The sequence below is a fragment of the Sceloporus occidentalis genome, unplaced genomic scaffold, assembly GCF_023333645.1.
Source record: "Sceloporus occidentalis isolate IW3139 unplaced genomic scaffold, rSceOcc1.0.p SCAF_49, whole genome shotgun sequence".
Lineage (NCBI taxonomy): Eukaryota > Metazoa > Chordata > Lepidosauria > Squamata > Phrynosomatidae > Sceloporus > Sceloporus occidentalis.
This window is the reverse complement of record NW_028317029.1, coordinates 6,893,595-6,911,395: the sequence shown is the minus strand read 5'-3', so window position 1 is coordinate 6,911,395 and position 17,801 is coordinate 6,893,595. Positions and strand designations below refer to the sequence as shown.

Genomic DNA, 17,801 nt, shown 5'->3' with positions numbered 1-17,801 from the left:
AATAAAGGCTTGAGTATTTCTCTCTGATCAGGTCGCTGCCCTCTCCTTATCTCTCTTTACATGCAAATAGTGCTGGGGGGGAATCTCTCTCCCCCATCTGACGTCACCTACCATTGGTGTGCCATTACTAATAGAGGCTTGTAAACAATGGTTAATCATGTAAGTGCTGGCCAATGGAGACACATCTTTAGGAGTCAGGGAAATTTCTTTGATTAGCAAACAAGCTGGAAGAAGCACTGCACTGGAGGCTTCGCGAAGAAGAATCTGTGCTACAGGCAAGGGATGACTGTATTATGAAGCTAGCTGGCAACCATCTGCCATCATGTACGTGAGTTACCTTCTGGAAAAGGACGTTGGCATGTACCCGGGACATATGCGTAGCCATCATGGGCTACAAAACTACCCCGCTGGCCCTCAGTATACAGATTACGGGGGTTATCATGGACTGAGTTTAGAATCTGCTGCGCCTTCTTCAGGATCCTCTCCATGGATCAGTCCCTATGGAGCTCCAAGGGAAGACTGGAGTCATTCAGCCTATTCTTCGGGGCACACTCCCATAAATCCTTCTCCAGGAGGGAGTTTGGGGTACAGTCCTGTTCCTGACTACCCACCTGGGCAGGTGCAAGGACCTCCTTGTGTTGGGCTGCTGCCCGGTGGACATCAACCTCAGCTCTCTCCAGGGTCTTCAGAGGGCCACAGGAGACATCATTATGAGTGGATGAGAAAGCCAACACCTCAAGGGAGCTCTGGTAAGTTACCCGTAATATCAGGAGGGCTACCAGCCATTCTACATAGATCTGTGAATTGTATGGGTGATGTCACTGTTCACAATCAATATCACTTTAATTAAGTCGAATTAGAGAATGCAAACTATAAATGTTCTTTAAAAATCTACACCTCAGACAATATTAAGTATACCAAAAGTGGTGAATAGGAGTCACACTAGATGTATCAGAACACAACTTTTTCATTCGATCAGTGAAAGCGAAAAATACCTTTTTTAGATTACGTATTAACTTGAATTAAATCATAATCATAAAATACAACAATACTTAGCACAGGAAGCGCTGAGATTTAAATTAGCTTTATTTAATAAAATATAAAAGTAGAATTTTTAGTGGAAAATATTAAACAGGAGTGGCAGCAAAACTCAGCAGTCATGTTTCTGTACAAATATATTCATTATAATGCAGATTAATCTGAGAATGGTTTCCAAATAAAGTGTGTTTTAATGAGGTCATTACATATTTGACTGCAAGAGATATGATTCAAAACCAAACCCGAATTCTGATTTAGTAAGCAGGTCTAATGGTCAAAGTTTAAGAAAATGATTGATTGATGTTTTACCGAATATGTGCAGCAAGACCGATATATTTTATTTAAATATATTGAGAAATCGAGTTCAAAAATTAATTTAATTCAATATATTAGACAAACAAATTTTATTTTTAAAAATGTATAAGTTAAATGTTATTACATATCATTTAATATTTTATTTTTGGATCAGCCGTCTGGATTTTTGTTTCATTCATTATTCTTCTGCTGAAATCACCTGCCTCCCAGTTAACACTTGAGAAATGTCTTGTCACCAGTTACTGACACTTAAAGATTTTATAACCAATTACAATCATATAAATCCTCAACTGGGTCGTTTACATTAGTTTCTGACCCATTAAACAGATATCTCTCAACCAATAAAGTAGATTAGGTAAATACATTTACACAGCGCTGGGATTCAAATATGAGAATGCCCTTTACGCTTATATGGATTTGGTATCATAAATGCATATTGAATAATATCCTGCTATATGTGAAATATATATTAGAATATATATATATATCACGAGGGTTTGATTTATTGACTCTTATATCACATTATTATTTCATGCAACTATAGAGATCACATTGATTCTTATCTGGTGGGTCTAAAAGCCTAAATTCGCTTCACCATTTTTGTATCCAAGTTTATCTGAGCTAAATTATCGTTAGTTATTTAATTATTTATTATAAACTGTGATATATTTTTAAACAAAATACCCAGATAAGGAACGTAGTTTTTTTTATAATTTTTTAAATGTTTTTTAATGGTTTTTTATTTTAGGTAAATCAGAGTATTGGCAGATGAAATAGTTAAGGTGAATGTGGGTGTGGAGGCCACTTTTGTGTTGAGGAGAGAAAGTTGAGGAGTTTGTGTGATTTATAAGTAGGGTCTTCTGATGTCTTAAGAGTAAGGCGAGAAAGTTCGGCGCTTGGCCACTTGTCATGTTAATGTCCCCTTTGACCTGCAGACTGATCTTGTCTAATTCTGCCCTCACCAATCTGTCATCTGCCCCTTCTCTTTGATATACACCTTGTAAGTCATTGTTTCTCATGGTGACCGGAAAGAATAGGACACATAGCAGTAAATAAAGATTTTTAGCATTCTCTGAACAATCTGACCTCCTGTCACAACTTGTTTCCCAAGTGAAGTCTTTAAGCTCCTTTGCCACCCCCTGGCATTTTTGGGCATTAATGTAAAAAAAAGTGTATCAATATATTTCATCCTTTATATTCTCCCTCGTCTAGCAAGAGTTATATGCCAGATCACAAATAGTTGAAATATTGTATTTATTTTATTTGAAACATTAAAAAAATAAACAATAATCTGAAATGTTGATGGGTTGTATTTTTACTAGGAGTAACATAACATAAGGACCATATGATGACCTTCTTGGTGGGTCTACATATTTGAATTTGGGGGGGTCTGCATAAGAGGCTGTGTCTCCCACTGAAATTCTGCTGGTGTGATGGGTGTTTATGTTAATAGAAATCGCTTTGAGATGAAAGCATAGACCGACATTTGCTCAGTAGTAGCAATTCAAACAGAAGAACAAGTTACAAAGGCTTTTCTTTGATAAGATCTCTTGTAGCTCATTGTTTGAGGCTGTGTACTCCATTCATGTTGCTCAGCCCATCTCTGATCAGACTTGTATCTTTGCTGGGGGGGCTTTGTTGTCGATTGGAAGCTTTACCTGAACAAAGTGAGCTTGGCAGCCATTAAACACCTTGTAGATCAGATATGCCTCATACAAGCAGCCTTGCTGCATAACTATGTGACAATCACCACGAACCACTCACACAATTAAATAAGGCTATTGCAAAATATTACATATAAAATAACTGTACCATACACTCATATCCCATATATCTTGGCTATATGTACGTTAGTGAAAGCTAAAAGTTCCTTTTATATATATATATAAATATATATATATATATATATATATATATATATATATATATATATATATGGGTAGTACTTATGTAATTATATAGATAGAGAGAGAGAGAGAGAGAGAGAGAGAATGGTGAGTTAGTAGCTCGAGGGATAATTGGTTTCAGTGTGAGAAAAGGGTATATTGTTTGTAAAAACATGCTGTTTATGGAAAAGTTGTAGATACCCGATGCATGATCTCGGCAGATGCGGTAAAGGGGCTATAAATCGAGCAATAATTTCCTGGGGTTTGCAAAGTAATAATAATAAAATGAATAAAATGCATATGTTTATAGGTTGGCTTGTACCACCACGAACCCTACTTTCCATGAGTAATAGTTGAGTTGTAAGTGAATCAGACAAAATGAGCTGCCTGTAAATTAGAGGTTATGAGATGAATCGAGCGCTAATTGTCCCTTTTACTGCACCTATCATATTAAACATGATTAGTGGCAGTATGAGTGCTATTTAAATAACCTACTGAAAAGCAGACATTGCAGCAAATCAAAACAGAAATGGAGATTTACAATTTCAGCAGTATGCTTTAAATATGTAAGAACTATATGAAATTAAAAATGGCATATATATATATATATATATATATATATATATATACACACACACACATATATATATATATATATACACACACACACATATATATATATATATATATATATATATACACACACACACACACATATATATATACATATATATTACAAGTAGAGTGGACAAATCAAATTAAATTTATGACCACAAAGGCCGATGCTATATATTTTTTATTTTTTTTTACATTTGCTCAAATAAGAGACTATTGAAACCTCGAAAATGACACATATTAATAATTAGATAATTTAAAATATGTTTTTTGCATAATTATTTAATAGGTAGATTAAATGGACATATCGCAGTTTAATATTGCGCTAAAATACTGCTTATTTTAATAATATTCTGCAATTACAATTTTGTTACTTCGCTGCACCTTTCGCTCGTACAGAAAGCAGGCGATAAGTCGCTCTCGATTTTAGACAGATTTTAGTTGTTAATTATCCGTTTAATTTGTAAAATCTGTAGCTCACAACTTGGCACAGATTTCGGTTTTTAGGATTTAAGGAAAAATTATTCTAGTGTTAAATTTGTCCATTTATTATTACACCACTATAAGAAGTAAATAAGAAGAATTATATTTAATAAACATTTGAAGTCAAATTGCATAGATATTGATCACCTGTAACGTATGTTATATCGCCTGACCCAAAATATAACGAAATATACCGAATTTATATATTTAACGTTCTTATTTATTTTTTCAGCAACTAAAACCAGGACGAAAGATAAATATCGCGTCGTATACACCGACCACCAGCGGCTGGAGTTGGAGAAGGAGTTCCATTACAGTCGATATATCACGATAAGGCGTAAAGCAGAGCTGGCTCTGAGCCTGGGCCTCTCAGAGCGGCAGGTAGGACCGGGATGGAATGTGCGGCGTTCCCTCATGTATCGCTCGCGTTTCTCGGCACAGTTGCCCATGACCTTTTCATAAGGGCCACGAGCTGTCTGTAAAGGGGAATCAAAACGGCATCAATCAGGAGGCCCTTACAAGGGCAGATCGAAGGCAGAGCAAGATATTCTTTACCTAATTTAACCATTTCTGGACCTTCTTCGGCAATACTATATATACCGGTATATATGTAATATATTAAAAATTAAATGTTATATATATATATATATATATATATATATATATATATATATATATATATATATACATATAACGTTTAATATATATGGTATTTAATTTTAAATATTTATATATATATATATATATATATATAATTACTATATAATTAATTTGTAATACATCTATCTCATCTTGGAATAAAATGTAGATTCAAATACTTTGGGTTAAGGGTAATGGGTTACTGTATACTGTGTTATTATGATATTATTCTATGTAAGAAAAGCATTTCCAGCAGGTGTTTTTTATAGTATAATATAGGAAAATATTAACTGTACCACTAGATTTTATATGGATTTTGTTCAGCTCTTTTGGTAATTAGCAATGTTACTAAGACTAAAAGCTGGACACATAGATTTGGATGAAACTTTGCTCTTTCTTCTCTTAAATCTTTAAATTTATATTTTATGTAGCAGCAACAAGTATGGAAAGGTATAATAAAGCACAGCCATTATTCAGACATACTGAAGCTGGTGCAAAATAATAAAGTCCTTATGTGACTATAAACTAGTATTTAATGTGGTATTTGTCTTGTTCAAGATAGTATTTTAAGTCAGAGGTCAAAGGATAGCCCTGGCTATCTATCCCCAAGCATAGATAGTTAAGATCGCATGGCCTTGGCATGTACAAAAAAGACTTAAGCCTTCTGGAGGGCTAAAGCACCATTTTCCTCTGAAAATAAAATATATTTTTATTAAGAAAAAAGTGGATGAAGTCAGGCTTTAAAAAGTTCTATAAACCGTTTATAATGTTTGCTATTTGTGAAAGGAAATTTAAATTTTATGACGTCTCCTATATTATATATATTATTATATCCCTTTGCCATTATGATAACAATATGAGGCTGTCACTGACTTGTTCACTTACTATCTACAGGTGAAGATCTGGTTCCAAAATAGGAGAGCAAAGGAGAGGAAAATTAACAAGAAGAGGATTCAGCAGACTCAGCCTGGTCAACCTGGACCTGAGGGACTCAGCCCAGTGTCTTCTGTTAGTCATATGATACCCTTACCTGGCAGCAGTGTGGGTTCCTTGCCAAATACTGTCACACAATGATGTTACCACCAGTGATTATATAGTAGGGAATCATATTGACTGACAATGGAGGCCATTGGATTCCTTGACAAGGTGGAGATGGAAAAGTTGTGGAACAATCCATGTTTTTGGTGACTAAGTGACCAGAGAAGATACTCTGGACATTGTCTGCTGGAATACACCCCTGGAAGATGCTTGGGCTAGCACTTTATGCAAACCATGGAGACATCTTCAGACCTTGAAACAATAATATATTTGGAAAAAAAACATTTTTTTTCAAGAAATTACCCTGGAGACAGAGCTGGTCTGGGGCAAAAGCTTCAAACAAGATCATTTTAATATATTTGTAAATAGAATCGAAAGGGATATTTGATGTTGTATTCCTCAGGGATTTAATTACTTTAAAATAACTCAATTTAATGCAATAATGCAAATGTTTACTGTATTTGATAGGGGATGAGTATTTTTGTAGGGTGTGTCTGAACCTGAATGGAAGGAATGTCCAATGTAACCCTTAGATTACTGGCCCCAGTGAGGGCAGTGTACTTTTCAAAATTTCTGATACAATACCCTCCTTCTACATTGTTTTCTTTATTAGTATTTGGGAAATCCACAGTAATTGGTCCTGGCTATCAGCCTCAATGTAGTTTTTTAATTTAAATTATTTTTATGTATTTCAAGAAAAGTACAGAAATAAACCATTTTCTGATCATGCAATGTAGACAAAGTGGTATCTTATGTTGCTGTATTGGAGATTCTTACTGCATGAACTCAAGGTGCATGAAAATGATAACCTTGAGACCCAAGTGGTTAAATGGACATTTTATAATTCCTCTTATTAACAATTACTGCCTGATATCCAAAAAGTGGTTACTTATTTACAAACTATGTCTCATCCGGGTCTAATGATCATGTTTTTGCCTTCTGCAGCCCAAACAGTAACCAACAAATGTAACTCTATTACAGTCAGGATCTGTAGCATTATCTTAATATCCATTCTTCATCCACATTGCAGGGGGGAAATAGTACAATTATAAAGTTAAAAATATCCAAACGAATATGTCAGCATTCGAAATAGGTGATATAAATCTATTATAATACAAGATTTTCCCTGAGATTATTCAGTTCCACAAATATTTTAGTACAAAAATTATTTTTCTTTACTAAGTGGAATTAGCTGGGGGGAAAAAATCATAGTTAAGAAGTGGGAATTAAAGCAATACATCAATGGTAGTAGCAGATGTGGATATAAAAAGACTTGTTTCTGCACTCCACTTGGGCAAAATGCAAGTTTCATAACACCAAATTTTTTTTAAAAAATCTACATATCTAATTAATTTATTAATAGTGAACCAAACCTTCAGGTGGCAAGCTGGCATCTTTTAAATGGCAGTAACCAGAGTAAAAGGGTGGCTAGATGGTTAAATGCATCCAATGATGTTAAAGCTTTATAAGAAATGGCTGCAGTGTTTTAAATATTTTGTGAAATATAAGGTAAAAATCAATGCTGCTGAACAGAAATAGTCTAAATACCATTAATTACATTAAACCTACATTACCAAAACAGTGAGGTGAAGAAATGGTTTGTACCTTACACACTTAGATTCAAAAATATTTCCAAATAAAACACACATCTGGTTGGATCTGAATTTACTTTTTATTGTTTTCACAATTAATAAGTCCTGTAAAATATCTGCAGCTACAAATAAAAAATCCAGTCATGGATAATAATATTACCGTAATCAGGCTTTACATTAGCTATTATAACCAGTTTATTAATGAAAATATAATCTTATTTATAAAATGCATTAGGCTTCCAAATCAGGTTCAGTTCTCTGAGATAGTCTGTCCTGGTCTGGCTTTAATGTTTTGAACCTTATTCACAGAGCCCGCACAATCTGGCTACTAATTATATGAGTGATTACATTTAGAACAAATACATGAGCTTTATCACTAGATAGTCTATTATTTTACTATATTTAATAATAAACAACCGCTATTGCGTTCTCATGAATAATTCTATATGCAATTAAATAGCTTGTATAATACTTTTAACCCACACGATTTTCTTAATTTATATAAAGCAGCAGTCGGCTAGTTTAAAAGCGAATTGGAAATGTAATAAAAATGCTATTTTTTATTATAGAATATTTTATACCGAGTTGCTAATTTGAAAATTCCTGCTGTGGGGGTTAGATTTCCCCATTACTCTACACATGCTCGGACGAGCAATACACTCAAAGCACAGAAGTCACGTGCTAAGAAACACATAGGCGAGGTGAAGTAGAAATCAGGGACACTAAAATATTCGTTCAATATCTCACAGCATAAAATTAATCTGCCATCAGCTATTTTTGAAGTCAATTATTAATTCATATTTTGGTATCAAATTAGATTTTAATTGATTTATCCACATATTTTACTTTGAAAAGCAGAAGCTGAGTATTTTTCTGTCAATAACAAGCTTTCTAGGGGTAGTAACATTTGATCCTATGAATTAAAAATATTTGACAGTGTCTGGGTGTGTATGTACCAATGCAAACGCAAACAGTTTATTTAGAAAAAAAAAAGCTATAGAACATTATTTTTATAAAATAGGAGACAATGCTGTAAATGAACCCAAATCAAGGTGCATTAAGGTATTATTTGCATATTAAATTATATATATATATATATATATATATATATATATATATATATATACTAAATGTCAAGGAAGACAGACTTTGTTCGAAATGATATATACATTAGAGTGCTTTAAGGTAAGTAATGAATATGTCATCAAAGGCAATGAATTATCTAATTTTAAAACAAATTAATGAAATGTTATCCCTAACCAGTGTGGCAATTACTCGTCCCTGGAGCACAGTTAGTTGTTTGCTCTGTCTGTGTTTACTGGGATGGGGGTTTAGAGACAGATATCTGCCCTGTCTAGAAAACAGAAAGCAGACCTGGGGATATAGGTGACATAAATCTGATTGCATTTTATTTAGGAAAAGTCGTTTTTTTTAATTAGATTTGTATTATCATTATAAAAACATTATTTCAATGTATAAACCTAAAAAATTAAATTACATCACCTCTACCACTTCTGCTGAGAGGCTTTTCCACTTATCTACTAACCATGCTAAAACGCTAAATTGTTAGAAGCAAAATAACCTTATCGCTGAAACTAAACTGATGAAATGATACATTTTAATGGCTGCAGAGTGTAAATCAACCCCTGGGCAGCAATTCCAACCCATAACTGTTTCTATCAATAGCAACAATAATACAATGAATAGTAAAAAAAAAAAAATGTTTTAGAATATATATCTATTGATCACAATGCTATTTTAACACGTTGAGTCAATATAGGTTCCAAGGGAACAAGGCCATCTCATGAAAACTGTCGCTGAGCACTAGGGGGCAGTATTAGCTATGTGAGGGTAATAGGTGTTATGTCCTGACCCCTTTCTTGGATCTCCTTCTTGCTAGCTGTTGCTAGGCATGGCTCACTATCCAGTGACTGTCAATAAACCAGTTTCATGGCAGACTGGAGCAGAGGGTTTGTTTGCACAGTGGTTGGAGGTTCAAAAGTCAGCATTGTCCTGCAGCATGTCCAGCCACAAAAATGGAGAGCCTGTGACTTCATGTGATAAAATCACTATTTTCTGCTTCATGTGAGTTGGGGATTTCTGGGATGAAGTGGTTGTTACATGGCATTACCAGCCGGTATAATGAGCGAGACTGCTGGAGGAAAGTTGTCTATGGCACGGACCTCTTCTCATTGTGAAGTGACCTTAGCAGGGAGATTAGCGAGCTCCCCAACAGCCCTGCTCTATGCAGGCACCTGGCGGTGGCATCCCCTTCTGCTTGGTGCCCTAGACTTTTGCCTAGTTTGCCTAAATGGTGGGGCTGCTGGTGAGTATATGTGTGACCTGAAAAAAGTGCCCTTACACAAATCCCAACCTGTGTGAGTTAACCAAAACTATTGCTTAAGGGCTGTCTCAGATATCTTATAACAGCAAAGGAGGATGGGTGCTAACAGCTTGAGCTTTACAAGAACTAAGGCTAAAGGTTACCTGCTACTGGCCCTACCTAAGAATTTTGGTTAATAAATAGCACAAATCCCAGTAAGTGAAAATTATAAGTGAGCAAAAGAATCTTGGGAGGGATGTGGGTGAAATATTTATATTTTCCCGCATATATAGAATTAGGATTACAGATTAATCCACATAGTAGTAAATTGGCTTGGATTCCACAGGTTCCGTTAACTTGGCCAGAAGTGGATTAAACTACGGTAGTTAAATTTAAATAGTACAGTTTAAAGCGTTCTATGATGTATTTTCCCATTAAGACCAATGAGTCAGTAGCATTGGCGCAGAGTTATTTGGCCCTGGAGTCCTAGAGGGGCCGGCAGCTCTATAATTTGCACCCATCATCTTGATTATTAAACATAAAGGAGCAGTGAATTCTGTCAGAACCATCACAGAATATACCAGGAAGACCAGGGTTTAAGCACTACTCTCACCACTTCCCTCTACCAGTATAGAACCAGTAATAGAGGTAAAAGGTAAGCGTACAAAAAATCCCTGAGGATATTAAACCATTTATCAGTCTGCTTCTTGGTTTTGGTGCTGCATGGTGGCTCAACTTAATTGGAACATGACCAAAAGCTTTGCAGCTCAAGATGCCATTCTAGCTTCCCCGGACCCTTCAGTTCATCTCAAACTGAACATTACATTAGACCTTGTCTGCAAAGATACTTCATAAATGAGTGAGAATTACAGCGCTCTATCTCATGCTGTTTTATCTTCCGAAGTAAAGCAATAAAATTCCAGACGCCGCACCTCTGTGCACCTTGCATGGCAGAGTCAATGATTCATATGTATATACAACATTCACTATGTGAAGGTGAAGTGGAATGCTAAGTATTCCCTTTGTGAACTGTATTTTATTCTTTCTCAAGTCCTTCTGTGTGAAAATACATTTATGAGCTACGTGCATATTTTGACCTGTTGTTTCCCCTTAATCAGCAGGTTACATTGAAGTATAGACATGAAAAGTTGCTCGCTTTCCTTTTTTAGGGTCAAAGCTGTTCTTGCAATTTTTCCTTTTTCATGGTCACCCTTTCCACATGATTGTCACGTATTTAACATGATGCAGTTTAATTAGAAAAATACAGAACTTTGCCCTGCAAATGTACAAGGAATGGTTTCCAAAGTCTTGTGCAATTTTAGAAGTAGAAGCCAAAAATGATTGCATTAGAATCTGAAGGTTATATATATATTTATATGTATAATTTATCACTATATTTATCACTATATATATATATATATATATATATATATTTATTTATATATATACTGAATATTTACCATATACCTTAGTTGCCACCCTAGGCCTAACCTAAGTCGTCTCTGCCTCTATGGTCAGATCTCTTGTACACTATATGGCGCTTTTAAGAAATGGAGCGTTGGGATATGACACCGTTCCTTAAACTGGCCTAGCGCCTTTTAATGAAGTCTATGAAAGCTGTGCTGAGCCAACACAGCCTCCATAGCGAACCCCAATGTTGGTTGGGGAGATCAATGATCTCCTTTGTAACCAGCCTATTTTTTAGCAGGACGCTGAGGGGGGCTTCATTGCCCGAGAGCGAGATCTACCCCTCTATTTTATTACTAGAGAGACTGCCCAGTCAGCCTAGGCCGGGATACGTCACTGACTGGAGCAGTCATAGGAAGAGGATTTTCTTAAAATGAGTGTCCTGGTTAAATTCACATGAAGCAGAATATATAGTGATATTGCTTTATTGTATGATCCAAAGCCTTCGAAGCACAAGCCCCAGAACAGAGCAGCGTATCCGTCGTCATCTTCACCCTGGAGTAAGCATGTCTATACACTCCCTTCTTTTGACCAATTCCCACTCACTTTCCTTCCATGTCTCATCAAACCATGGCTATTTTATGCCTATTGCCTAGTATAGGGGTCACTATACTATAATGGGGACCCTGGAACGTAAACCCAATCCATTCTACTTGCTCCATTCTATATTACCCTAAAATAAAATAGAGTCTTTATTCCACAAATATGTTTCTAAGTTTCATGGGGAAGATTGGCAAAGTTTATATTTTATCATGAAACCATCTAAAAAGAATTGCAGCTATTGGCTTGGCTATTTCACAGACGGACGTCCTATGTCAACGAAGCCCACCATTCTTTCCAGGAACTTTATATGAAACCTCAATGATTGGAAACACACGGGTCCTAAACTGTTGTATCTGTAAGTGTATCTTTGTTATGTATATGTTAACCATCCCATATTTATATTTTACAGCACTGTTAACTGTTAGCAAGTAATAAATAATAATAATAACGATCTATGATAATATATTTTGATAAATATTATAAATGATTGCATAAGAATGTTTAAAATGTATATTTCCAGATTTTAGCGGTAGATGGCAGCATTTAGCCATGTCAGAAAACAGCATTTGGCCGCGTGTTCCTCCGGTAAACAACCATTTGGAATTTATTAGCCCTGCACTGAAAGTAACACAGCAATGTCATTTCCTAGTATAAGGTATCATTGATATGCTACTAAATTCAAAGGGAAGCTATGTGGGAAAAGCGCTGTTATGATATGGGCACTAAAAAGGACAAAGGTCCACAGGGAAACCTCCTGGGGATATCATCTGTTCTCTTTTCAAATCCGCTGGCTCCTTCAGACGCGTGAGTCTGGCATTTTGAGAATGATGGGAGTTTTAGTCCCAGCTGCTGCAGGTTGCCGCCCCAACAAATGCTTTTGGACGCCGCAGCCTATGAGCTATTATTAGCTTGTCTGTGGTACTGCGGTCTATGGACCTAATGCACGCTGCGCGCAGCGTCTTCTCCTTCGTGATTGGAGGTCAGCTCTCGCGTGGCAGCATGGGCGTGAGTTTCCCGGAGAGCGCGGTGACATCAATCTCACGTCAGCACTTACTCGGAGTGAGGGGGGGCAGCAGGTCACACTTCGCCCAAGGCAGCACAATGTCTTGGGCCAGCCCTGGCCGCACTCATGAGTATATATTAAGGAAGACTCTAGATTGTCGAGCAGGGCCCTCTTTACCTAATGTATCGATGTGTCTTAGTCTGTCACTTCTTGTTTTATCATACCCTTTAAATGTATTTACTATAAGACGAATAAAATATAATAATAATAAAGTGATAATATTATTTTTATTAGTTGAGCCAACATGAGGCGCCTCCTTTATCATTTGGCTAATTTGTACAGTTTTTGGAAATGTTTCTCTGATAACGTGGATCATTTGGATTTTTACAGTTTCTGGCAAGGTTTTAAACTCATTTATTATTGTATATATTAGAATTAGGGATTCTTGACTTGAGGAGGGTAGCAATATAACACATGCTTTAATATCAGTTACGCTTATTGAAATAGAAAACGTATTATTATAGATTATTGCAAGATGAGATTCAATGGAGGACTGAGGAAGCAATGCTCATAGGCGTCTCTGTTTTTTTATGATTTTTACCATGAACTTTTTTCTTTCTTGAGTATTTTATTTGCAATACGACATAGGGCCACCGGAGTATGTAGTGTAAAGGGGACAGAATGTGTAGACACTTTTACTCATGCTTCCTCCTGCGCATCAACATGTCAATGATCTCCCTCATCGATGCTGTACATTCCCTCTCTATATTCACATTCAACAGGAGGTCCAAGGCTCTGACACTTTCACTTGCCCAAAGGCTAGCTAGTCTGCAGAATGTGGACTAACATGACAAGCAGCTCAGCATTCTCCTGGACATACAGGGGTAAATCTGGGAGCCAGGATTTAGATGTTTATTCCAGGAGTGTACAGGTGAAGCTTACTACTAAATACTAACAGCACTTTAGAACGGTAAACATATTAAACAGGTGTACTGCACGTCTTCATTTAATTCAAGATCTAAAAGAAGCTACCTAAATCTCCATCACAAAACACTTTCCAGAAAACTGTTATTATCTTAAATGATCAAACCTGAGTATTCTGAGACATTAAATGAAATGGGCAGAAAAAGCATGGTCATAGTGACGTTAACCACTGATTTTGTAATAGTGACCTGCTTGGTTCGCGCTGGCAACCCAGTTGTTTCTTGGAATAAGTTGGCTATGGTTGCTGCTGGAACCCAGCTAGAAGTTCACATGATGTCTTCAGCATTCACCAGACCTTCATGTCCATGGGACTTTTTCAGCAAAAAAGCTGGTAACTGTTCCAGTATGCATGTGCCGTGTAGGTAATAGGTTGGAGGCAGGACCGGCCATTGTCCAACAGTTCCTTCAACTCACCTTCATCAGCTCAGGTGGCTTATGTACAGCATTTATACAGCAGGCAGGTGCACACATCCCTTATATATTAGCCTTTGGCCTTAAAGTACCAGGGAAAATTTCTCACTGCTTACCTGCTTCTGGTTGAATCAATAGTCATGTTTTACTATATATTCAGGACAAGGTGCAGCCATGTATACAACCAGAAACATTTCTTAAAGGGTCTAGCTTCGGATGGGGTAGCTTGGTGATGTCAGATGTTTAAAGGGTTTAATATCCTATTTCTGAAACTGACCAGACATGAAATGATCACTAGGTGTAAAACATGGTGCACTGTATGAGGTCTATGCACCAAGTTAATACAACATCAGAATTGTTGAGGGGTGGATAATACTATTTCCCATTAAATTACATTTATGTGCAGTTTAAAATGCTTTATTATGAACAATTTACAAGTGTTACAAATACATTTAAAATAATCATGATATATAATGTTATGATATGATTGTAATTATATATTCTTGTTATACAGTTAATACTTACAAAGATAACACAATATTTTGGCCTGTACTGGATTTTGAAACGTAGAAAATATTTCTTATAAGCAACAGTACAGGTGGGAGTTCCAATAAAACTAAGGAGCAATCTGGCCACTAGTGGGCAGTATAATCCCAAATTACCGTATTTTTCGCTCTATAAGACGCACCTGCTGATAAGACGCACCTAGATTTTAGAGGAGAAAAAAAAGGAAAAAATATTTTGAGCTAAAAAATGGGCTAAAATATTTATTACAATAACTGAATAAGCTATGAACACAGTAAGACACACACAGTAAGACACACACAGACACAGTAAGACACACACACACACAGTGAGACACACACACACACAGTGAGACACACACACACACAGTGAGACACACACACACACACACAGTAAGACACACACACACAGTAAGACACACACACACACAGTAAGACACACACACAGTAAGACACACACACACAAACACAGTAAGACACACACAGTAAGACCTCCCTCCCTAACCCCCCTTCTCAGTATCTCCCCTCTAACTCCCTAACCCCCCCTTCTCAGGATCTCCCCTCTAACTCCCTAACCCCCCCTTCTCAGGATCTCCCCCCCCCCGCCCCGGTCACTTACCTTAAACTCCTGTGTTGGAAGCGTGAGGCGTTTGTCTCGGGTGCCGGCGCTTCACTGCTGAGCGCCGGCGTCTGACGTCATATGCCGGCGCCCAGCGTAAAGCGCCGGCACCCGAGACAAACGCTTCCAACACAGGAGTTGAAGCGCTGAGGCAGGCGGCGGTGGCGGTGGCGGCGGCTGCCGCCAGCAAAGGATTCCTGTATATCTGTCAGGCAGAGGGGCCCGAGAGTTGCCGAGCGGTTGTCTTCAGCAACCGCTCGGCACCCCTTGGGCCCCCCTGACTGGCAGAAATCCAGGACTCCTCTGCTGGCGGCCGCCGCCGCCTGCCTCAGTTGCGACCCCGGATTTATCGGCGTATAACACGCAGGTAGGGTTTAAGCTACGGATTTTAGTTAAAAAAGTGCGTGTTATACGCCGATAAATACGGTATATCGTTGCCCCCCCTCCCTCCCTGCCTGCCTGCCTGCCTGCCTGCCTGCCTGCCTGCCTGCATGCATCTTCGCTCCATAAGACGCGGCTGATTTTTCATCCTACTTTGGGAGGAAAAAAACTGCGTCTTATGGAGCGAAAAATACGGTAATACATTGGGTTGCCTTATGATGAACTGAGTAGGTTAGTATAGAATAGGACAATTAAATATCGAAGCACATAAAAAGGTTTGGATAAGAGCAAAGCGAAGTACTATCTGTATAAATGTGTATTTTATGAATTTTAATTTATCGTTTAAGCGCACCTAATTAGGGAATTTGAATTAAATACAAAGTAGCTAAAATTAGCATGTTATAGATTAAGAAACACAAAAGACATAATCACAGGTTTGCTTTATTGTTCTTGAGATACACTATACTGATCTAACTTTATAGGGAGTATATTACACACATCTCACATCTTCTAATGGTGTCCCATAGACTTGGGGCATTAAGCAGCTGCTCAATCAGGTTTCGCCACCTAGAACCTCCAGGCACATGAATATTAGCGGTCAGTCCCTGGTCTTCTTTTGTGTATTCAAACAAAACTGAGGTACTCTACTACCAATGTTTCCCAATACTAAGATACTCTACCAGCAATGCTTCCCAATGCTGAGATACTCTACTGGCGACGATTACTAAAACTGAGATACTCTACCATCGTTTTCCGATACTGAGATTCTCTACCGCTAATGCTTCCCACTTCCAAGATACTCTACTGCCGACGTTTCATAATACTCGGATACTCTATTGTCAATGTTTCCCAATACTGTGATACACTATCGCTGATGTTTCCCAATACCGAAATACTCTACCGCCAATGCTTCCCAATACTGAGATACACTATCACTGATGTTTCCCATTACTGAGATACTCTACCGCCAATGCTTCCCAATTAATTTCGTAATACTGAGATACTCTATTGCTGATGTTTCACAATGCCAAGACACTCTATCACTGATGTTTTCCATTGCTGGGTTACCCTACCGCCAATGTTTCCCAATACTGCTTTACTCTGCCACCATTGTTCAATTCTCTTTTGCTTTCACAAATCTTTGGAAGGAGGTAGAGACATCCTGAGGCACAATCGTTGGTGGTTTGGCAGAAGGTAGAGTGTCAAACGACAAGACAAAAAAGGGAATTCACAGATTTCAAAAACAAAAATTAAATGCGGAAATAACTGTACCTCCTCTATAAAATAATGATTTGCTGTGCTCTGTGATGCTTGCTCCGAGTCCTTGACTTAATGCAACCTGCAACTTAACAAGTGGGGTTTTAAGCAGCACTCTGCCCTATCCTGGGAAAGACCTGAAAAGGGCATTTTGCACTATTAAAATAGCTTTTATTAATTCAGGACACCACACGCGAATGGTGGCGAAACACATTACATTTTCTCCTTTATTGTCATGCATTTCACATTGCACATGGATTAGTAAAAGCTACATGAATAGTGTATGACGGCCTATGTATGTAGAGATGGAGTAGCATTTACAACCCGTCTCAGGGGGAACAGGGTGGCAGATTCAAATAATCTTATTCATCTCCTGTAACTGTGTTATATCTGGGTCTGCAGGCCAGGACTGTCCTTCCAACTACCTTATTGCATAACCCAATATGACATCAGAAGATTTGCTGCCCCCTTTTAATGGTTAAATGCATTATTTTGCTGGTGTTTTTAATAGATTTTCACAAACTTGGTAGATACAAGAATACAAGGAATGTAGAACCCATACTATAATCAGAAATAATAAATATTAGAAAAGCAGTTTCTTCAACAATTAGGTATTCATCTTTATCCCATTTCTAGCAGAATTGTTTTTCAAAACATAATTACTACGGGGTTCTTCAAACCAA

At 37.3% G+C, this 17,801-nt stretch overlaps 1 protein-coding gene across 1 annotated transcript; it reads left to right on the top strand.

The window, feature by feature from the left end:
- The first annotated feature begins 322 nt into the window (after positions 1–322).
- Positions 323–6,050, top strand: LOC149288978 (homeobox protein CDX-2-like). The gene is made up of 3 exons (XM_089491280.1): positions 323–749; positions 4,570–4,718; positions 5,871–6,050. The coding sequence occupies exons 1-3, from the start codon at positions 323–325 to the stop codon at positions 6,048–6,050; spliced, it is 756 nt and encodes a 251-aa protein (XP_089347406.1).
- Positions 6,051–17,801: the final 11,751 nt, after the last annotated feature.